The sequence below is a fragment of the Balaenoptera borealis genome (genome assembly GCF_965194805.1).
Source record: "Balaenoptera borealis genome assembly, chromosome: 6".
Taxonomy (NCBI): Eukaryota; Metazoa; Chordata; class Mammalia; order Artiodactyla; family Balaenopteridae; genus Balaenoptera; species Balaenoptera borealis.
In genome coordinates this window covers 45483546-45507973 of record NC_138863.1, presented here as the reverse complement: position 1 = coordinate 45507973, position 24428 = coordinate 45483546, and the positions used below count along the sequence as shown (strand labels likewise).

Below are 24428 nucleotides of genomic sequence, written 5' to 3'. Positions count from 1 at the left end.
AAGAGACTGTCTTTTCTCCGTTGTATATCCTTGCCTTCTTTGTTATAGATTAGCTGACCATAGGTGCGTGGGTTTATCTCTGGGCTTTCTATCTTGTTCCATTGATCTATGTTTCTGTTTTTGTGCCAGTACCATATTGTCTTGATGACTGTAGCTTTGTAGTATAGTCTGAAGTCAGGGAGTCTGATTCCTCCAGCTCCGTTTTTTTCCCTCAAGACTGCTTTGGCTATTCGGGGTCTTTTGTGTCTCCACACAAATTTTAAGATGATGTGTTCTAGTTCCGTAAAAAATGCCATTGGTAATTTGATAGGGATTGCATTGAATCTGTAGATTGCTTTGGGTCGTATAGTCATTTTCACAATATTGATTCTTCCAATCCAAGAACATGGTATATTTCTCCATCTGTTGGTATCATCTTGAATTTCTTTCATCAGTGTCTTATAGTTTTCTGCATACAGGTCTTTTGTCTCCCTAGGTAGGTTTATTCCTAGGTATTTTATTCTTTTTGTTGCAATGGTAAATGGGAGTGTTTCCTTAATTTCTCTTTCAGATTTCTCATCATTAGTATATAGGAATGCAAGAGATTTCTGTGCATTAATTTTGTATCCTGCAACTTTACCAAAATGATTAGCTCTTGTAGTTTTCTGGTGGCATCTTTAGGATTCTCTATGTATAGTATCATGTCATCTGCAAACAGTGACAGTTTTACTTGTTCTTTTCCAATTTGGATTCCTTTTATTTCTTTTTCTTCTCTGATTGCCATGGCTAGGACTTCCTAAACTATGTTGAATAATAGTGGTGAGAGTGGACATCCTTGTCTTGTTCCTGATCTTAGAGGAAATGCTTTCAGTTTTTCACCATTGAGAATGATGTTTGCTGTGGGTTTGTCGTATATGGCCTTTATTATGTTGAGGTAGATTCCCTCTATGCCCACTTTCTGGAGAGTTTTTATCATAAATAGGTGTTGAATTTTGTCAAAAGCTTTTTCTGCATCTATTGAGATGATCATATGGTTTTTCTTCTTCAATTTGTTACTATGGTGTATCACATTGATTGATTTGCGTATATTGAAGAATCCTTGCATCCCTGGGATAAATCCCACTTGATCATGGTGTATGATCCTTTTAATGTGTTGTTGGATTCTGTTTGCTAGTATTTTGTTGAGGACTTTTGCGTCTATATTCTTCAGTGATATTGGTCTGTAATTTTCTTTTTTTGTAGTATCTTTGTCTGGTTTTGGTATCAGGGTGATGGTGCCCTCATAGAATAGGTCTGAGGATTGTTCCTTCCTCTGCAATTTTTTGGAAGAGTTTGAGAAGGATGGGTGTTAGCTCTTCTCTAAATGTTTGATAGAATTCACCTGTGAAGCCATCTGGTCCTGGACTTTGTTGGTTGGAAGATTTTTAATCACAGTTTCAATTTCATTACTTGTGATTGGTCTGTTCACATTTTCTATTTCTTCCTGGTGCAGTCTTGGAAGGTTATACCTTTCTAAGAATTTGTTCATTTCTTCCAGGTTGTCCATTTTATTGGCATAGTGTTGCTGTAGTAGTCTCTTAGGATGCTTTGTATTTCTGTGGTGTCTGTTGTAACTTCACCTTTTTCATTTCTAATTTTATTGAGTCCTCTCCCTCTTTTTCTTGATGAGTCTGGCTAATGGTTTATCAATTTTGTTTATCTTCTCAAAGAACCAGCTTTTAGTTTTATTGATCTTTGCTATTGTTTTCTTTGTTTCTATTTCATTTACTTCTGCTCTGATCTTTATGATTTCTTTCCTTCTGCTAACTTTGGGTTTTGTTTTTTCTTCTTTCTCTAGTTCCTTTAGGTGTAAGGTTAGATTGTTTATTTGAGATTTTTCTTGTTTCTTGAGGTAGGCTTGTATAGCTATAAACTTCCCTCTTAGAACTGCTTTTGCTGCATCCCATAGGTTTTGGATCGTCGTGTTTTCATTGCCATTTGTCTCTAGGTATTTTTTGATTCCCTCTTTGATTTCTTCAGTGATGTCTTGGTTATTTAGTAACGTATTGTTTTTCCCCCATGTGTTTGTGTTTTTCACGTTTTTATCCCTGTAATTCATTTGTAATCTCATAGCATTGTGGTCAGAAAAGATGTTTGATATGATTTCAATTTTCTAAAATTTACTGAGGCTTGATTTGTGACCTAAGATGCGATCTATCCTGGAGACTGTTCCCTGTGCACTTGAGAAGAACGTGTAATCTGCTGTTTTTGGATGGAATGTCCTATAAATATCAATTAAATCTATCTTGTCTATTGTGTCACTTAAAGGTTCTGTTTCCTTATTTATTTTCATTTTGGATGATCTGTCCATTGGTGTAAGTGGGGTGTTAAAGTCCCCTACTATTATTGTGTTACTGTCGATTTCCTATAAAGTTCTTAGCAGCTGCCTTATGTATTGAGGTGCTCCTATGTTGGGTGCATATAGTTTTATAATTGTTATACCTTCTTCTTGGATTGATCCCTTGATCATTATGTAGTGTCCTTCCTTGTCTCTTGTAACATTCTTTATTTTAAAGTCTATTTTATCTGACATGAGTATTGCTACTCCAGCTTTCTTTTGATTTCCATTGGCATGGAATATCTTTTTCCATCCCCTCACTTTCAGTCTGTATGTGTCCCTAAGTCTGAAGTGGGTCTCTTGTAGACAGCATATATATGGGTCTTGTTTTTTGTATCCATTCAGCAAGCCTGTGTCTTTTGGTTGGAGCATTTAATCCATTCACGTTTAAGGTAATTATCGATATGTATGTTCCTACGACCATTTTCTTAATTGTTTTGGGTTTGTTTTTGTAGGTCCTTTTCTTCTCTTGTGTTTCCCACTTAGAGAAATTCCTTTAGCATTTGTTGTAGAGCTGGTTTGGTGGTGCTGAATTCTCTTAGCTTTTGCTTGTCTGTAAAGCTTTTGATTTCTTCATTGAATCTGAATGAGATCCTTGCCGGGTAGAGTAATCTTGGTTGTAGCTTCTTCCCTTTCATCACTTTAAGTCTATCATGCCACTCCCTTCTGGCTTGTAGAGTTTCTGCTGAGAAATCAGCTGTTAACCTCATGGGAGTTCCCTTGTATGTTATTTGTCATTTTTCCCTTGCTGCTTTCAATAATTTTTCTTTGTCTTTAATTTTTGCCAATTTGATTATTATGTGTCTTGGCATGTTTCTCCTTGGGTTTGTCCTCTATGGGACTCTCTGCGCTTCCTGGACTTGGGTGGCTATTTCCCTTCCCATGTTAGGGAAGTTTTCTACTATAATCTCTTCAAATATTTTCTCGGGTCCTTTGTCTCTCTCTTCTCCTTCTGGGACCCCTAAAATGCAAATGTTGTTGCGTTTAATGTTGTCCCAGAGGTCTCTTAGGCTGTCTTCATTTCTTTTCATTCTTTTTTCTTTATTCTGTTCAGCAGCAGTGAATTCCACCATTCTGTCTTCCAGGTCACTTATCTGTTCTTCTGCCTCAGTTATTCTGCTATTGATTCCTTCTAGTGTAGTTTTCATTTCAGTTATTGTATTGTTCATCTCTGTTTGTTTGTTCTTTAATTCTTCTAGGTCTTTGTTAAACATTTCTTGCATCTTCTCGATCTTTGCCTCCTTCTTTTTCCGAGGTCCTGGATCATCTTCACTATCATTATTCTGAATCCTTTTTCTGGAAGGTTGCCTATCTCCACTTCATTTAGTTGTTTTTCTGGGGTTTTATCTTGTTCCTTCATCAGGTACATAGCCCTCTGCCTTTTCATCTTGTCTATCTTTCTGTGAATGTGGTTTTTGTTCCACAGGCTGCAGGATTATAGTTCTTCTTGCTTTTGCTGTCTGCCCTCTTGGCAGGCGGATTCTTAACCACTGCGCCACCAGGGAAGTCCCATAGGGTGTAGTTTCTGAGAGCACTCAGAAAACAAATTTCCTGCACACAAGTCTGCTTTAATGCCATTTCCTTGGAGAACTGACCCGTATATCATTGGTGCCAGAGGTAGTCAAGAAAGCCTATGCTAAAATGGAGTTTTTAAGCTGGATTCCTCCCTGGCCAGCTGGCGATAGATAGGGTATGGATTTCTCTTGGCATGCTGTAGTGATGCAGTAGTAAATATTGTCTCCAGTAGTGAACTCAGATAGGGTACAAGTGTAAGGGAGTGGGCTATGGGTGCAATAGCTCAGGCATTTGAGAAGGTTTAGGGGATGTAACAATTACTAAGTTAATGGAACTGCATGGGTCTTGTCGAGTGAATCCATTGGAGAAAGATGCTGAAAGGCTGATGGTAATTAATCATCAATATAAATCTTCTTAGCAGCATTTAAAAATATTGTCATCTTCTACAACCAGAGGGAAGAAAAAGTTGAAGATTAGGCCCAGGACTTTATGATAAAGGTTTAAGTGCTCTTGAGAAGGTTGAATTCTAAAATGTGGAAAGTCTGCTATGCCATGGTCAGGGCCCTTGATTGGAGGGAATGGGACCTTGAAATTTGGCATTGGGATATCTTAAGAACTTTGAAATCTCTAATACCCTGAAGCCTCTGGGCCTACAGAAGTGGTCCTTCCCACCATTAACAGCTTATACTTCTCTCTTGCTTAAAGATGAAACAAAGGTCTCTACTTTACCAGACAATATATGCCACTACCACCACCACCACCACCACCTGCTCCTCCCCTGGCCACCAGACCAACAACTAGCATCAAGTCACAGAATAACTGCATTGAGGAAATGCTGTTTCTGATAAAAGAGTGAAGAGACTATACACCAAAAAATCTATAAGTCCTATACATCATGTAGAGGCAGAATCCAAGAAAGAATGTATGGGTTTAGGTCCTGAAGGTACTGGATCAAGAGGGACAGGATATAAAGCTGGAGAATTTTAATGATTTGGAAGCACTCTCCCATAATACATATTTAACACCCTGATAAAGACCCTGGGAAATGTTGTTAACAGGGACAATAGTTCTTAGAAACTTGGAAAGAGCAGTGGCACACACTAAGTGAAGTAGAAATGCTGGAACTGCCTGGGCAGATGGTAGAATAAAGCACAGAGAAGTGAACACAGTAGATTGGATATAATATGTATGGCTGGATAAGGCAATAGCTGACTATATTCTACAATATTCTCTACATTTCCAGAGGAGACGCTGCCTGTAAGTGATTAAGAATGGCCTAGTGAGAGGGTCTCACTTCTCCTGAATCAAGGCCCTGATTTTGGTACCATTGAGAAGCACTAAGGTGGTTGTCTTCTATGGGATAATAGTAGGGGATGCTATAAACCTGGGAATTTTAATTATAATGGGGATGATAGGATATCAAAATAACAGAGGCCAGATGGCAGTCCTTAATTGTCAAAAGAAAAGTGGGTGAAATATAATGAACTGCAAGTTTTTGAAATATTAGCAAGTATAGCCCGACTTTCAGAGAGCTGTGATGAGAATGAACAAAATAACGCTCCCCTCCAGGTTCAAGGTAGGTGGACAGACAGCAAGAGAATTTCTCAATCTATACAATTAAAATCAATCAAGAGAAGATGACCAGGAGACTCTAATCTTTAAAAGGGTTTATTCATAGTACTTACCTTTTAGGATTGTGATGAACAAGAGATAAAGATATTTAGAAGAATGCTTGGCAGATAATAAGTGCTTGATAAATATTACCTGTTATTATAATGTGATTACTATTCCAAAGTCTATGATTCTCCATGCTGCTAAATGTTTTTATTATTTCTTAAATTCTGTATTAAAATAAGTAGGCAACAAATGTACTTTGGTTATGTAAGATGTTAACTTTAACAGAAGGTAGGTATAGGGTACAAGGGAACATGGGAACTCTCTTCTATTTTTACAACTTTTCTGTAAACTTAAATTTGTTTCAAAATAAAAAGTATAAAAATTACAAAGTAGGCAACCAGTATGTCATTCTCATTTAAAACGCATATTCAGTAAAGCATTTGAGAGAGTTGAAATACACATACTTACAGGAGCACCCTGTGGCCCAAGTCTCCCTCTCTCTCCTGGCATTCCTCTTGGGCCCTGCAGATGAGAGAGAAACATCTCTTGAAACATCTTACTTGAATTTCTAGGGTAGTTTGATTTCACTACTCAAATCAATCAAGACCCATTATAATTGACCTAAATAGATTTCACTTAACCTAGCTTTAATGGCCTAAATCTACAATAATCCTGATTTGATCACTGGGTACCGAAAAAGAATAAGGGTATTCAACAAATAAGAAAAACAATGTAACGCAGTAAGCCTTTTCTATTTGAAGGGGCAATTCTTACAGTGTGCTTGCCTTTCAGCTGATAATAAAGGATTATTTCACCAGCTAACATATGTGCTCTAGGTCTTTTTTTTTTTTTTTTTTCATTTAAACATTCTCTTAGTATTATCTAAAAAAGCAAAGAATTAAATTGATACGTACCATTGGACCCATGGCACCCATTGGACCAGTAGGGCCAGCTTCACCCTAAAGCAAAAATGAGATCATATTACAATATGGGAAACCTTCAATTGATATTCATATCATTCTGTTCCATGTGTGTGTTATTTTAAAGGTTTATTTTTCAAAGTGAGCATTTGAAAGGTATACTTTCAATGAAGGACCTCAAAATTCTCCTGTAACACCTTTTCTCAAAATACAATGGAAATTTAGTTTCTACAGAAATAAGTCTAAAATAAAACTGGGGATTTAAGCAAGACTGATAGAACTATCACACCTAGCCACATTAATTAGAATTAAAAAACTAATTATTTGTCTATGTCTGATAATACTTCAGGTCAAGTAAAATTTTACAAAGCTAAAATTGACTGTAATATTCCTTTAAGATCTCTTATAGGAAGCTTAGAAATGACAAATTTAAAGCCAAATGCTTTTTCACATATGTATTTCATCGTACTTTCTACTAAAAAGTCATCTGCACTTCCTGAATGTCCTCTTTCCCTCTAGAAGCATAAATAAATTTGGGAAAGAAATGATGGCCAAGAGGCCCTAGAATTAAAAGGGTACTAAATAATGGGACTAATGAACCATCTAAACCTCTCAGATATTTTTAAAGAAGAAAAAAGAGTAAATGTGTTTTAGAGGGTGGATTCATAGTGCATCTTTATATAAAGATAACAGCCATCCTACATTGGTAGAAACCCAGTGCCATGGTGGCTGTTCTTGGTGGCAAAATTAAGTCATGTTGTGTATCCTGCTAAATCTATTGCCACTCATCCATGAAAGATTATATTTATCTATTAAATTTATCTACTTAACTATTCATTTTTTATACTCCTCTTTCCTCCAGAACTATTTAAGGTGGTCCTGAAAAAAATTTTAGACTTGAAGCAGAACAGAAATGCTATAGTGGGGTTGTATTGAGATACTATACAATTACCTTGGAACCGATTGCTCCAAGTTCACCTTTAGGGCCTTCAAGACCTTTGTGTCCCTGAGAAGAAAAATATAAATTTGTATTTTATTGCTTTTTTGAGCCTCAGAAATGTAAAAGAAGAACCAAAAATAAGCTCACAGAAAGTACTTTATGAAAACAGATCTCAGATTTACAGTTGTTACTCAAAATGTTTCCAAATTCTCAACCTTCTTTGAAAGTCTATCCAAAGAAAATTAAAGTAGGGTTTCCCTCTTTAAATAACGTTTTCAATGTGCAATGTTCTCACCTTTCAAATTTTTGTGACTTCATAGAAATTTATTTTATAGCAACAAATAAAAAACCTATGGTGGCCTTAGAGAAAACAAATAATTATAGAATTTATATAGTTATAAAATATGGTTTATATCCAGGAGTGATGTTCAAAATATTTAATAACTAGTATAGGAGCAAGCATTCTAATTATAAGCTCAACCACTCAAAACAGAGGCCAGTCAATGTACACTGAGTGAATATCAACCATGCTTTCAGATAGATAGATAGATATGTAATTTCTATATATGTATGTAACATAATAGTTGCATATTAATTATCCTGAGTTATAAAGAGAGAAGCACTCTATAGACTTCCATGTCTGAGTTGGGCTGAGTTGGCTAGGCACCCCCTGTGATCTAGTGCACTTTTTAGTATTGTGTCGTTTATTCCACTATATAGTAATTGCCTGTTTTCTTAACTGAATCTCATTAGCCTGAAGCTGAGAGTCATGGACATTTCTCATTTATCACTGTTTTTTCTTTCATAGCACAGTATTCATAGTATTCACAGTATTACATAGTAAGAACTCAAAATACATTTGTTTATAGAATCAAATGAAATGTAAAACAAAGCATTGTGATTTTGGTAACTGCAGATGACTACTACAACCACAGCCAGTTAAGGGCAATTGACAAATGGAATTGTAAAGATTTTGAAGGTAATGCTCCCCAGACCCTACTCTATAAGCCACAGTATCTAAAAGGATTACAGAGGATTGAACTTACTCGGTGACCCTTCAGGCCTGGAAGACCAGGAGCCCCAGGAAATCCTCGAGCTCCCTGTTGAGGGTAAAAAAAAAAAAACAGATAAGGCATTTCAGAGTCATTAACTGCATAATACACTTTTTTTTCCAAAAAATATCTGGTACATAGTTTTTCACTAACAAACCTAAGGAAAAAAAGGAGAAGTATATTTTTACCTGTCAAAATACATCTAGGTGATCAAAAATTAGCAAGGCAAATGGAAACATGTCTTACACAGAGACACGGATTAATGCCAGGTATTGATTTGATGACATTTTAAAATTTTCAAATTATATCACTGTATTATAATTAATAAAGAATAAACAACAAGAAAATAAACCTGAGTCAACCTGCTCAGTGTCTGAATCAAGTAGCTCAAGGTACAGGAAAAAAAATCCGAAGAACTTAAGGAAAACTATGTTTTCCCGCCTTTATATTGTGTTTTATTTGTGGTAGAAGAATAAATGTATGTGTAGCAAACCAATATGATTTATTTTTTCTGAACTTCTAAGTATTAGCAGCAGAATATGATTAGAAAGATTATATTAAAATGTGATCAGAAATTTTTTTAAATAAAATGTTCAGAAGAAGCTTGTGGATTTGTGATTGTTTAAAAAACTGAGAAAATGAAATATCCAACAGAAAAGAAAGTCAAGAAATACGAAGAGAATGGGTTGGTTCCTTGACTCAGTTTCTTCATTTCTGTTAATTCTATGCATCCTTCACCTAAGCATATCAAATTAAAAAAAAAATAGAAATCAAACACTAAATAAAATCCAAACGGCATGACTATTTTGAAATGATGCTTGAAACTTTTTACTCATACCCTCTTAAAATAGATAACGACCCAGTGACTTAATTATTCACTTATTCTGGTTGACTACATTAATTAGGTTTTGAACTGAATGCTATTAATACTGCCACCAGTAGACTGAGCACCTTGATAGCACAGACTGATGCTATCAAATATTATCAATTATTATTATTAATCTGCATATCCCTGGCACTTAGCCTTATGCCTTAGTAGTGGGCATTCAAGAATAAGCATTGAATAAACAACTGAATGAAGAAATGGTTTAACATTCATCATCTTTTTCATCTTCTTGACATTCATGGCGCTTTTCCTAAATCTTTCTTAAGGAACTTCTCTTGTACTAGCACAATCTAACAAGCAAAATCCTTCTGTTCTGTATTATCATAGACTTAACTTAAAGTTAATTGAATGAATAAATAACTCAGTAAATGAAATTTGTATGATAAAAGCAAAGCAATAATTCCTCTGCGACCTCTTCCAGGGAAAATGTTTCTGTAGTGTTTTCTAGGGGGTTATCATAGTAAGGGCACATCAAACCATGCTCTCTGAACAAATAAAGTTCCACTAATTCTTCTGTTTACACAGCCTGACTTAGGAATTCGTTCACTTCAAAAACTCCCTTTAAGTTTTTCCACTGGAATGCTCCCCTTTACTGAGATTCGTCTCCCCTCCATCCTGAGCAGAAACTCAGTATACATCCATCTAAGCCTATAGGGGAATTTCTGAGCTATGTTATTTCAAATAATTAGTTAACTTTTGAGTTTTTGTGGTCTGCAAGGGAATTCTCATATGATTACATATCTTTAATATAACAAGAAAATAAACCAGATGTACTAGCGCTCATAAAATTTTTCTCATTCTGCCGACCCAAGACTGTCATCACACCCCAATCACACATCGTTGCATTGCACTCACAGAGTGCATCTGTGACATGTTGGCAGGGCACGTTTCCTCCCCGTGGAGGGCCTACGCTGTGAATAGGTGCAAGAGTGTAGCAGGGCAGGAGGTTCAAGCCTGGATTGGCTCACGTGGACATCCGTGCTAATGACTAAACCACATGTCTTTGTCTGCATGGACTTTTCAGGCTGATGGGGGAGGAAAGGAAAGAGAGAGCGGGGAACTGGGGAACTGGTTTTGTGTTTGAAACGAAATAATCCTTACAGCGCTGTAAATTCCCTTAAAAGATCAGCATTTATTTGTTTAAAAAAATCCTAGCATTGAACCTCATCAATTTTCAGGAAGTAAAGGGAGAATAATTCAGTATTGTTGGATGTATTGGGTGGCAGAAACATTAGGATATTATCGGAAATATAATAAGTAGGAGGCCAAATCAGTTTAGGGGATTTTGGACAAGGAAAAAGTTTAAGAGCAGGAATGTTAGAACATTTTTGCTTGCTTATCATTTTCTAATTTTCCCCATTGCCTGTGTAGTGCATCCTAGGGGAGGGCCTATCAAGGTAATATGAGTGAAGAAAGAAAGGTGGGGTCAGAGTGTGGCCAAGTGGCCCAGGTCTCGAATTCTGGTGGAACCAGTTGCCAGGGACTTCTCCCTGTAGTAAGCCAAGCGGGAAGAAAATAGCTGTATCAGCAGAGCTGGTGATCAGTACACCTTGTCATAAGATTTTAGGGGCCAGGACATCAATCAAGAATTTCAGTCAACAACAGGGTTTGGGGAAGCAGCCAAACAGGAATCTTGTCCACAATTTATTGTTCTAGGATATAAAAAACAAATCAATAAACTCTTTAAAGCAGTTGTTTTCAACATATGAATAATACAAAATTAAAAATACTAAAAATATCTTTAAAAGATAAATGGGATTGATATGTTGTGAAATTTAAGTAAGTCAAGCTGGTGACTTAAATGAAAATTTGATACTCATTTTGGAAAGAATCCATGTTAGGTTATGATATAATTTTCTAGCTCTAGAAGGGTCATTCATATGGTGCCAATGCAAAGCAGGCAATTGGAATTAGCTATCACCCTGGCAAACCGTCCTGTTTCAGAATGACAGAAGAGAACATATCTTGGTGACAGTGCCTAATGCATGCGCAGGCAATGAATTGCGAGTTAATTTTAAATGTTCTTTATTTTTTGAAGTTTGTCTTTACATTGTTGTATTGATCAGTATAAACTTACCGGAGATCCTGCAAATCCTACTTCACCAGCTTTTCCATTTCTACCAGGCTCACCCTTTATGGAAAAAAAGCAAAGTAGAGGGAAGCAAAGAGGAATTAAAATGTTCTCTCCTGAGACTAAATGACAAATCGATTGCAGATAAAAAGTCTTACTTAGAAAGCTTACGCCCAATGCTCTAAGCAGTGTAAGAACACAGCTCTATTCCTGATGGCAATCCATTAGAGCAAGTCAGTTTGTGGAGATTTCACTCATTTATCAGAAGAAGAAATAAATATAAATTACACTGGTCTCACCTAGCTCATCATTTTATGAACATCAAAATTTACACACACACACATGCTATGAAATTCTACATCAACATGTAGCACTGAATTAAATAAATAGTGCTTCTTACAATGATATGTGCCATTTCTTTCTTGTGATGAAAAAAAATTTAAGAACTACCAGAGATATTTTCTTTATGGCCAAATTCATTGTAATCCACTTAAATAGATCTCACGATACACAAAGAGAAAATATTTTCTTGGTTTAATGTCACACAGACGTTGATGGTTTACCCATAATTTTATCCTCAACTTTGGTACAACTAACAAAAGAATCCAGAAAAGCAAATCTGTTGTTACATCCTGTTCTTTGTTCTTTGATCACATGTTCTTAATGTTAAAATCTGAAGGTTAGCCATAACTAACCTAATAACATAATAGTAGCCATAACTTTAATTAAAAATTCAATTAAAGAAATGAAGCATTTCTTCAAATGCTCAAAATTTCTTCAGTGCTCAAAATGAAGCATTTTGAGCACTGGAGAGCAATATTGACACTATTTTACTAACACTTTTTAAAAAATCCATTTAATGAGGGCCTCACAATGATGTTTCGGGATCAAAGCAATGTATTTTTCCTTAAGATCACTTCAAAAGCTCTACTACCAAAGGTTGTTGCTATTGTAACAATTCTAGTATCTCATGGAGAAATCATAATGGAAAACCTGAAGAATGCAGGCAAGGATACAGTACCTAATAATACAATACCATCAAAATTAAGAGCACTTTTAAATTTATTAAAATTCCATTCTGACTTCTCCAGTTTTTAGTGACTTTAATGACAGAAATGGAGGAAATGAAATGGGAACCAATGAATAACTTTCATGTTAACACTGTAGCTCCTTCTTAGCCTCTTTCAAAATTTCAAAGCAAAATGAAGAAAGGTAGCTTACATCTTCACCAGGTTTTCCAGGAGGGCCCTCTGGTCCACGTGTGCCAAGTGGACCCTAATAACAAAATGAAACAACACAAAAGGAAAAAAAAGAATATTTACCTATATTTACCCATACCCATCAATGATATAATCCAAAATACGGCTGCAATAAATGAAAATTATCATAGAAAATTACTTTATTAATATTCTGAATTTTATGTTGTATCTGTCAGATTATGTGCTCAACAGGAAAAAAGTTCACAAATGCAAGTATCTTAGCACTTTCTGCTGACCATATTCAAAGCCTCTGAATTTAAATACTCTGCCAAAAGAAACATAGAGCTTAAGCACAGTCCATAACAGAGGGCTCCTGAACTGGACTGGAATTTCTTGTCACATTAGGAAAGAGTTAGTAATATAAATAACTCATGACATCATTGTAATGATGGACCCATATTTAACTGGGTCTACATGCTTACTTGACATTTACCATTGGTCCAGGGTCACCAGGCTCACCAGGAGGTCCTGTAGGGCCAGTACCGCCCTAAAATTGAAAATAAATTATATATCTATATATAATTTATGTATAATATGTAAGTTATATAAACAAACCAAAGAAAAACATAATACTAAATCCTACACTCTCTGCAGTATAATGCAATTGCTCAAAATGCTGGCTCTACCACTCTCCACCTGTGTGACTTTGAGTGAGTTACTTAATCTCTCTATACCTCATTTCTTAATCTGTGAAATGAGAATAATATGGTGCCTACTTCATTAGGCTGCTATAGCTCTTCAGATAACTAATGCATGTTAAGAACCTAGAATAGTGCTGGCACAGAGTGAGTGTTCAATAATGGTAGTTATCTCCCTCTTCTTCTTCTTCATCAACTACAGTTGCCATTCACAATGGCAATAATATAAAATAGCTTGAAGTAAAAGTCCACAACATGATAATGAAAATACGGTATCTCTGATTGAGCTAAGAATTCTTTTCTTTCTCTCTTTTGAAAAAATCATTTACTACTGCCTGTCAAATTGCTACAAACATTAAAATAGCTCTACATCACTATTTTATTGGTATTTGATAGGCTATAGAAAGAAAGTACAGTATTATATTCTTTTTAAAGATTCGATGGAGTGATCATCTTCGCTGTTATTTTTAATAATACCACATGGTGATGTCCTATGATCTGATTTCAGAGCTCCAGAGCTGGCACATAACTAATTATGAGAATTTTCACCATGACATGAGATAATGATGTTATTTCAGAAGCACAGGCACATAAAAATTCTTTGTATTGGAGATCAGTAACATAATGAAACCAGATAATAAAACTTTAACGTCATGAAGAATCTATGAAAAACATACTGCATATATTTCTAAGTGAGTGAAAATTAACTGAATACATCCCATTCAGTGAGCATTAAAATATGCAATTCAAAGGCCAACCAAAAGCAGTCATGTCACAGAGACTTTATTTATAAATTTTTCTTTTTTTGCTACAGTATATAATTTAATTATAAAAAGACTTACCTGCTGTCCTTGTAAACCTTGAGGTCCCCTCGGGCCAACAGGACCCTTAGAAACAAATGAGAAGAAAAGTTGCATAGCGTTCATGACAATTAGTTGAAACATTTCAAAAATGTTGAATCAGTGGGGCTTCCCTGGTGGCACAGTGGTTGCGAATCTGCCTGCCAATGCAGGGGACACGGGTTCGAGCCCTGGTTTGGGAAGATCCCACATGCCGCGGAGCAACTGGGCCCATGAGCCATAACTACTGAGCCTGCGCATCTGGAGCCTGTGCTCCGCAACGAGAGGCCGTGATAGTGAGAGGCCTGCGCACCGCAATGAAGAGTGGCCCCCGCTCGCCGCAACTAGAGAAAGCCCTCGCACAGAAACAAAGACCCAACACAGCTAAAAATAAATTAATTAATTTAAACAAAAACAAAAACAAACAAACAAACAAAAAATACAGCTAAATTCAAAAAGATTAAAGCTTGGGAAACATTTGGGATGATTTTACACACACCCTCAGTGTCATACAAAGAAATAAAGAATGTGCCTATACACACCCAATGTCTTTGGGACAAGAACACTTGAATTGCTTAAGGGGTGGTTCTATTAAAGCAGAACATCCAACAAAGAAAAACCTTGGCAAGCATAAAGTCATTATCAAACTGTCTATTTAATTCTTCAGCTTCACAGCAGCTAACTCTTATAACTTAAAATGAGCAAGTTGAATTAAAGGCTTATGAAACTATCAATAATAATGACTAGATTATTTTTAATGTAAGTTTAAAACAATCTGGGGCACTAAGTTTTTTGGGTTATTTCTTTCTTTCACAACATACACTTAAAGTATCCACACAGGCTTTCCCCATTTAACCATGAAATGATTACACTGAGGCTTAACCAAAGGAAGAAAAGGAAAATGCAATTTTAAAAATTATTAATAAATGTCTATGTAATTTTTTAAAATGTCACACTTTAAAAGGTGAAAGCAATTAAATGAAAATCTAGTTTGTTCTTATGGCAAAAACTTCAATTTTTGTTTTGGATTGATCAGATATTTAGCTAGTAAGAAAATAAAAGCTTCATTTAAAAAAAAAACACATATGTAATTTCAACTTCAAACTGTTAAAAACTCATATATTTTAGAAAAATATCCCAAGTTAATCACTGAATGAAACCATACTGCTACTGACTTAGAATGTATATAAACAAACAATGTTTAAGTGACTTAAAATATATACAAACAATGTTTAAGTTACTTGCCGGCCTTAAGGATGGGTAGAAGGGGTGTTTATGCAGTCTGACTTTACATTGTCTTGAATGTCATTAATCTGGGATGCCTTTGAATTATGTTATGAGCAAAAAAGCATGGAGAAGTTGCTTTGAAAAGTGTTAATTCATTCAATGAAATTGCACTGCTCCAAATACCCAGGTTAAAATACTTACCCAGAGAAAATGGGAATCTTTCTAGCTGCTGAAGAAATTCAAAAGAGAATGGGGATGGCCCAGTGCATAAATTTTAGAGTTGTTGGCATAAGGCAACCAGAGAGTATTAAGATAAATAGGAAATAATAAAAACTTAAAGTGGTAAAACTTCTCATTTCAAAATTTTGTCAAATAACTTTCTAACAATACCATAAAAGTTTTTTTTAATTTTTAAAAAGTACAGTTTTTGTTGAGGTGGTGGTGGTTATATGTTTTAAAATTCTTTATTTTCTTCAAATAGTAAGTGAAAAATACAGACAGCCCTTTATTAATGTAGACACATATTTTGCACAGTTATGAATGGAAAACCATTGGGCTTTTAACTGGTACACAGCAGGGTTTGATAAATAAATTGAATGAATGAATGGATGGATGGATATGTTTTAAGAAGACACACATCACTTCTTAACTAGCCAACTCAAACCTCTCTGCACAATGGTTTTTCCAAAGTACTTTGATTATCAGTAAAATCTGAACTTACCACAGAGCCAGGCATCAGTCCTACTTGACTCCCGAGTCCAGACTTTTCATCCAACCCAGCCATCTGAGCTGAAAACGGCTGTAAAAGCAATGTGTTGACATTATTTCCACAGTAAAAGACATATATCAACATACTTTTTAAACTGAGAAGTGTACATTCTCTGGGATTCTTAAAGAATGGCTCTTCTGAGAATCATTTTAAACTTTTGATTTAAAGCAAGGAAAAAGGTTCAAGCTGTTTTCATTGTATGTGTTTTCGATTGAACAATCTTCCTCGGGGTATTTTATTACTATGTTGCTTCAGAATAACTACTGCAATGGGCCAAATGTCTGATACTTGATAAAAGCATGGATCATTCTGATAAGTATTTAGCCAGTCTAATCGACTTCAGGTTCAAATCTCTTTATCTGATTTCCTCCCATGGTTAGAGCATGCCAAGCATCTGAACAAAACCTAAAAGTGCCTTTAAAACATTTGTCCTAAAGATTCCAGATTCCATTTCAGAATATTTTACTTATATGGTATTCTTTGTTTGTGGCCAACTTTAAACTGCACTTATATAAGTTGATTACAATTTTACAATCTTTTTAATGAGTCTCCTGAATGTTCCAAAATTGGCAACAGTTTTACCTACTCTCTTTCATATCTAAAAATCTCTGGTAACCCAATTGACCAAAACTGCCCATACTCATTCCAGGAGTTCTATTAATTTCCAGATTTTAGTGGGAAAAGAATGTGCGTAATGTTTTAAAAATAAACTGGCAATTCCTTCTACAATGTGTTGAAAATCAAATGTAAAAATTGTTGTAAAAGAAAAATCATATTTCAGGGTTCCATAAGTTCCATTGTTGTGCTATGCAATCTACTCATAAATCCCGTCTCTGCCACTAAGAATTCAAAGAGTCAGGTATACAAAGACACTTTGTTTTATTTTACTTCCGGCAGGAAACTGATATTCAGGAAATAACCAGGTAGCATTTTTAGTGTCAACTCAGTGGCTCTTTCATATACATCATCCTGGATGTGTCATCCTCCCTTGGTGTAGAGGACATGACACAGATTTTGTCAGCATTCTGAGCCTAGAGAACAAAGGACAAGGACATATTTCTCTTATCAATTCATATTGGGAACAATATTAGTGGTCCTTCAGAATCACCAGAAAGTACAAAATTCCAATGACCAGAACTGACATTGAGAAATACAAATAATTTGAAGCAGCACTTTTAAAAAGTGCTACTTTGAATTTTCCAACAATTCCCTGTGGATTTCCTAGTTTTATTGTTATTCATAGCAGTATTGTGTTCACTTAAGCTTCTCTTGCAGTCAAGGGTCAACATCTGAATTAACACAATTTAAAATCATAACAATAAATCAAAAACTTAACATTTTATCTAAAGATGATATTGAACAATGCACACATCTCACCCTGCTCAGGCCATCGGGTCCTGGGTGAGATGGATGTCCAGGAGGTCCTGGGGCACCCGGTTGACCAGGAACACCTGGTTCTCCATCGATTCCCTGAGGACCACGAGGACCCTGGAAAAATAAGCCAGTAGAAATTAGAACCTATTGCCAAATATGTACTTAGTAGAAAGCAAAAAGCAGACTTCTTGATGGAGATAAAGTGTTCATTATTTTTAAAAAAATAGCAATCCAGCCACCTACAGTAATTTCATCAGCTATTCCAACACTGCGGATTTCAGCCCTGGTCAGCCTCTACCATCGGGACACGGTACCTTCTGGGTAAGAATTTTACTCTTGATGTGTTAAATCCCCAGTAATGAGCCTTCTTGAAATAATTATAAGAGTGTATTCAGTTCATCAGTATTCTAGTATAAGCTTCCTTATTTGGTTGAGTTTTGCTGTTCAGGGTATCTAATCAACGATTTCTAAATTCACTTGTCTGTCTTAGATTAAATTAACTGTGTATGTTCTTGCTTAACTTCCCCCCACTTAAAAAAAGAATGTGATGGATCCTTGATTGGGGTTTGTGGTTTTTCTCATCTTTCTAAGTTTTTAATGCTTCACATAGTTCCTGGCTCATAGTAGACACTCAGTATATGCTTATTACATTTTCACATTTCAATCCTCTTTACTCTAGTACTTGAAGTCTGGCACACTTTATTTTCCCAACTACTCCCAAAGGTAGTCCAGACCAATGAGAAGTAGAGGGAAAGGCACAGGGACTCAGCCAAGTCTACTTCTCAGGGCAGTGCGCAGTGAGTTGCAGCTGCTGAATTCCACCCTCCTCCTAGCCCACATTCTGAAGGCAGGTTGGGGGACAGCTACGTCCTCAGTTCTGGAAATGCCCCGTCCCCAGACCTCATCATGCCCACAAGCCTTGTTAACTATTTTATGGCTTTTTAACCCTAGAGATTCTTAACAGGACCAAAGAAAGGAAAGGAAGGATGAAAAAACTCAATACACTTTTACTAATTAGAAGCAGGGATCAAGAAAAATACGGTAAGTGAGTTAGAGTTTAATAATAAAAGAATCTTCTCATGCCTAAGCATGAGGATATCTTCCAGCCCACAGTAAGCAAATATGAGCTGGTACAGCAGAGGGAATAAACGCAGGACAAGCAGAGGGGGCAGAGGGGGCAGTTTGCATATGATGGTTTGGGGGAGGGTGGCATAACAGCTATACAGAAATTTAATTAATATATTTTAATATATTCAAACACTCATGTTTGACATGTTTACTTCCTGGAGTAGTGGAATAATTAAGCAAATTTATGTGTTCAAATAGAAGTAGATAGCTTAGCCTGAGAAAACTCACATTCTGAAAACTAATTTCTCAGAAGGTTATTCTCATCTTTTAAAAATCAAACCCCTTCTGACTCCTAAACCACTAACCATTCACTGCACTCTTTTTTCATTTTACATAATGGAGGCTAATTTTTCATTGCTATCTAGGACTTCCGGATCGTATGAATGTGACACCATGAGCTGGAAGTGTATATTGTCAGTGGTGGCATAGAAAACATAGTGGTCTGACCTACTCAGACTACTACATGTGGAAAACTCTTAATGTATTTTTAAAATGTGAAATTGTTAATTGATAACCAGGTTTGGTTAACACAAAAAATGAGCTAAAACATTCTCTCTGCTCCGAAAGAGATTTCCAAAGCAAAACCAAAAACTACATTTAGTTCCAGTGCAAGTAGAGAGAGATTTGGGCAATATTAATCCTCAAAAACTTGTGTCCTTTCCCCAGCCCTCTGTGATTAAAAATCATGTTTCTGGGCTTCCCTGGTGGCGCAGTGGTTGAGAATCTGCCTGCTAATGCAGGGGACACAGGTTCGAGCCCTGGTCTGGGAAGATCCCACACGCCGCGGAGCAACTAGGCCCGTGAGCCACAACTACTGAGCCTGCGCGTCTGGAGCCTGTGCCCCGCGACGGGAGGGGCCGCGATAGTGAAAGGCCCGCGCACCGCGATGAAGAGTGGCCCCCACTTGCCGCAACTAGAGAAAGCCCTCGCACGAACCGAAGACCCAACACAGCCAAAAATAAAATAAATAAATAAATAAATAAAGTAGCTATAAAAAAATTAAAAAAAAAAAAATCATGTTTCAAAGTCTGCTCTGAAGACAGTTCACTTTTTCATTGACTTCATGATGCATTCTGTGCCTCCATGGTATCTCCTCTAAATAGCCTACATGATTTACTTTTATACAAATTGAGATTAAAATTAATAAAAACTTGTGAAAATTATCCAAAATTAAGTGAACATAATAAGCAAGATTATAAGTGAAAATAAGAAAAAATATTATAATACATATTTTGCTGGTAAATATTTAAAACAAAAATTATAACTTTAGAATACGTTAAAATATATATTTTCAAATTTCCAAGTGTGCTGAATCACATAAGTTTTATATTAAGGTAAGTATTCTGTTTATAGTCATTCCTTCCCATCCCCCAGGATACTCCACTATCTCAGGCAGCAATCCACAATAAAAAGTACTTGTACATTGCCACTAGGTGGCAACATTTAAACATTCACAAATAGAAAGGAATAATAATGACCCCAAATTGTAAAGAACTTTATTCACTGATGATTAGTAATATCACACACACACACACACACACACACACACACACACACACACATACTATGAAATGTTAGAGTTGGTAATAACTGGTATAGTCCCCATTTTACAGACGAGGGAAGAGACCTATAGAGGTTGCGTCTCATGCAATTAGAACTCATCACACCATTGACTGTCCACCTCCTGACAGGTTGCTAGTTTGCCACTATGAATTTACCAGGACAATACACTTAAAACTAAGGATATGTGATGAGAGACAGTCATGATCATTGGCTAGTAATGAGGGCTTCAAGAGAGTATCTCTGTGTCAGTAGTTCTCAATCTTAAGCAGTTTGCTCCCCTCCCCCACTCCACACTGCCAGGGGACATTTGGCAACACCAAGAGACATTTTTATTTGTTCCAATTGTATGAGGGAGGGGGGCAGGTGTTTCTACTAGAATCTAGTGGGTAGAAATCAGGAATGCTGCCAAACATCCTACAATGCATAAGGAATGATCTGGCCCCAAACATCAGTGGTGTTAAGATTGAGAAACTGTGCTCTGCTTCACGAGCTTTTGTAGTGTTCGATGGTAATGAAGTAAGGGGAGGAAAATGGTATTTATGACTGCAGTACCAGCCTATATTGTGTCAGCCACAGCTTTTGTCCAGGTAAGCGTCTCCTGCAAGTCTTGGGACCGGAGGCAAAACATTCTACCTGTAGGTATCTTATGACATCATGCCAGTATCTTGAAAACAGCCCTGGTGGGAGTATTTACACCAGGGAAATCAGCAAAAGCTACAGGCATATTCTTTTTTTTTAAACACCTTTATTGGAGTATAATTGCTCTACAATGGTGTGTTAGTTTCTGCTTTATAACAAAGTGAATCAGCCATACATATACATATATCCCCATATCTCCTCCCTCTTGCATCTCCCTCCCACCCTCCCTATCCCACCCCTCTAGGTGGTCACAAAGCACCAAGCTGATCTCCCTGTGCTATGTGGCTGCTTCCCACTAGCTAGCTATTTTACATTTGGTAGTATATATATAAGTCCATGCCACTCTCTCACTTTGTCCCAGCTTACCCTTCCCCCTCCCTGTGTCCTCAAGTCCATTCTCTACATCTGCATCTTTATTCCTGTCTTGCCCCTAGGTTCTTCAGAACCTTTTTCTTTTTTAAAAAAATAAGTCAGTCATTAAACATTTACCATCACACCACTGCTTGCTAGGATTAAGAGAGGAACAGATTTCCTACTTGGGTATCTGCCAGGACTGTCTTGCTTGATTCCAGGTAAATAACTACTCCTCACAGTTTTTCACACACACACACACACACAATTCACATTGATTGTCTCAGACTTAACCAAGATAGGAAATGGAGCCTATAACGCACTAAGTCAAGAAGAGAAGAGTAAAAGTGAGGAGTAGATTCACTGAATCCTGACAGAAATTCTGGAATTCCAACAACTATTTCCACAGCAACTTCTACGTAGACTTAGGACTCAGTTTTATCAATTATTCTGGGCACAAGTACATTGATACACAGTGTTTTCTGCATGACCACCCACCCTCCACCCAACTGAAGTCATCTTCCACCTGTCTCTGTCATCCTAGACCCTGGACAGACATCTGAAGACCTACCAACAGCATTTAAGCTACCAACGCTGGTGAGGTAGCTCAGCAGAACAGCAATGAAGAATGGGCCATAAGGGAATCGGGACACAGCTTTGCTGCCCACCTACATGGCTATGAACTCCTTCCTTGGGGCCACTGTCATTTACCTGCATACCTGCAAATACCTTCCATAACTCTAGCTGCGGTTTGGAAACAGTACTGGCATCACCCTATACTTGGTGAAATGTGTAGAAGCAAAAAACAGTATCAAAGATGAAACCAGTGGCAAGAGTTCCTAGGGACATGATCTAAAATATGTTTTTTCCTTATTTGTATATTTAAGGTTGTTTGTTCCTTCCTTGCTCATCTATTTTTCCCATTTAGATATGGATAAATACATCTTTGGAAGGTTAAAAATCCATAGAGAGGGGGGCTTCCCTGGTGGCGCAGTGGTTGAGAGTCTGCCTGCCAATGCAGATGACACGGGTTCGAGCCCTGGTCTGGGAGGCTCCCACATGCCGCGGAGCAACTAAGCCCGTGAGCCACAACTACTGAGCCTGCGCGTCTGGAGCCTGTGCTCCGCAACAAAAGAGGCCGCGATAGTGTGAGGCCCGCACACCGCGATGAAGAGTGGCCCCCGCTCTCCGCAACTGGAGAAAGCCCTCGCACAGAAACGAAGACCCAACACAGCCAAAAATAAATAAATTAATTAATTAAAAAAAAAATTCTATGAGAACAAACCTAAAAAAAAAATCCATAGAGAGTTAAATTTTAGTAGATATCATTAGAAAATTAAGCAGCAGAAATTTTTCTGATTGTAACACGGATAATGACAGCAATACACAAATTCGTCTAGGTATTTAGTACATAAAGGACATAAGTTTTTGAGGGTGAGATATAAAAAAAGCAAAAGAATTGCTATAGTAGGACTGGGTAATAAGAGAAAACATTTGGCACATATTACATAATAACCTCATGTCTTATCTCAAGAATATAGAGTTGATTATTTAAATTTAAAGATGTTCCCTTTGGTAATGAATTTGTTGATGTTTAAAATCACTCCTTTGATAGCTCCGCAGCAGCTGCTCAGTGAAAAAGGCAGTGTTACTTGGGAAATGAATTCATTATACAACCACTTGAAAGAAAATTTTGTCCTCTAATAATTTCTTGTTCCTTTATCCTACTTGGATATTCCTGCAGCAACCACAGATCACAGAACTTGGGTGTTTTATCTCAACAATGCATTCTTGGCTGTGTTTACTCATGATTTACAACTTCTGAAAACAACATGAGGTACTCATTATGTTTCCTAAGATTCTACTTTATCTTAATTTGAACCCCTAAAGGACAAATAAATATCATCTGTGTTATCTAAGAAGATGTTAGGTAATTATTAGCATGTGATGCTTTCCTCTGAATCAGGATCGATACGCAATTATCTCATGACCTGAATTCTATGTCACGTTTAATAGAAGTGAGAAAGGAACGGTGCCACTGGCTCTTTGCTGCATCCAGGGAGCTTGGTGTAGACGGGCTTATGCAGTACACAGCACAATTCGCAAAAAGGGAACTCCACTGCCAACTTACAGGTTTTCCTTTTGGGCCTCTCTCTCCTCTTGGTCCCTGTGATCCTGGAGGTCCCTAAAACAGAAAACAGTGGTTATGCCTGCAAAACACATATACTTCAGACATTTTTGTTTTAAAGGTTTACCGATATAAGAAAATTGGAAAACAGAAATATCACACTTTTTAAAAATTTAATTCAGTTGAAGACTACAGAAAATAAACCCATGTGCATATAAAAGCTCTGTGTGCATAGAAAGGCTGGTTTTTTTAGCACTGAAGCTTAAAGACTTGAAAAGAAGTGTAAAAACGTGGTGCCCAATGAGCTGTATATATTAGTTTGAACAATAATTGTAAATTTGTAAGGACTGTTTTTTTGCTGTCTTGTCTCAGATACAAAAACTGACGATTCAGATTTGAGAACTACAAAATCATACAAACTCCAGATTTCCAATTTTCTGACGGATGTATGCGTTCATATTGGTACATGATATCCCAAACTGTTCATCACTATTCAAGTTGCTGATGAAAGCAGTGGAAAGAAAGGCCTCTTATTCTACTGTTAATTTGTGTGCCTTCAAGTATCTAGTATCTTTTTTTTTTAACTTGATTTAGAATATTGCGTCATCTCCATCGTATATTTAAAATCCACTGAGAATTTTCCAAATGGTAATTGCAGTTATTTCTCCATTAAAATAACAAATGATTGGGACTTTCCTGGTGCCAGTGGTTAAGAATCCGCCTTCCAGTGCAGGGGGTCGGAGAACTAAGATCACACATGAAGCGGGGCAACTAAGCCCGCGTGCTCTAGAGCCCATGAGCCACAACTAGAGAGCCCGCACACCGCAACTAGAGAGAAGGCCACGCACCGCAATAAAGTGCCTGCGCGCTGCAACGAAGGATCCCACATGCCACAGCTAAGACCCGATGCAGCCAAATAAATAAATATATAATTTTTAAATAACAAATTATTATATTTCAAAAGTGGCATTTTGTGCTGATATCTTAAACTAACCTTTTTTTCCCAGAAAATGGCAGTTGCCAGGAGAATTTTATTTCTCTACAAAACAGTTTCAATCGGGCTTCCCTGGTGGCGCAGTGGTTGAGAGTCTGCCTGCCAATGCGGGGGACACGGGTTCGAGCCCTGGTCTGGGAAGATCCCACATGGCGCGGAGAA

At 36.9% G+C, this 24428-nt stretch overlaps 1 protein-coding gene across 1 annotated transcript in view; it reads right to left on the bottom strand.

Annotated features, from left to right (window-relative positions):
* COL5A2 (collagen type V alpha 2 chain) overlaps positions 1-24428 on the bottom strand; it is a 143462-nt gene that overhangs the window by 41546 nt on the left and 77488 nt on the right. Inside the window, exons 5-15 of the mRNA XM_082397309.1 lie at positions 23276-23329; positions 17467-17577; positions 16042-16119; positions 14097-14141; positions 13050-13103; positions 12579-12632; positions 11364-11417; positions 8395-8448; positions 7361-7414; positions 6403-6447; positions 5957-6010 (exon numbers count right to left, since the gene is read on the bottom strand). Of these exons, the coding sequence (XP_082253435.1) occupies positions 5957-6010; positions 6403-6447; positions 7361-7414; positions 8395-8448; positions 11364-11417; positions 12579-12632; positions 13050-13103; positions 14097-14141; positions 16042-16104 (477 nt within the window). The 5' untranslated portion in view covers positions 16105-16119; positions 17467-17577; positions 23276-23329. The remainder of the gene's footprint in view (positions 1-5956; positions 6011-6402; positions 6448-7360; positions 7415-8394; positions 8449-11363; positions 11418-12578; positions 12633-13049; positions 13104-14096; positions 14142-16041; positions 16120-17466; positions 17578-23275; positions 23330-24428) is intronic.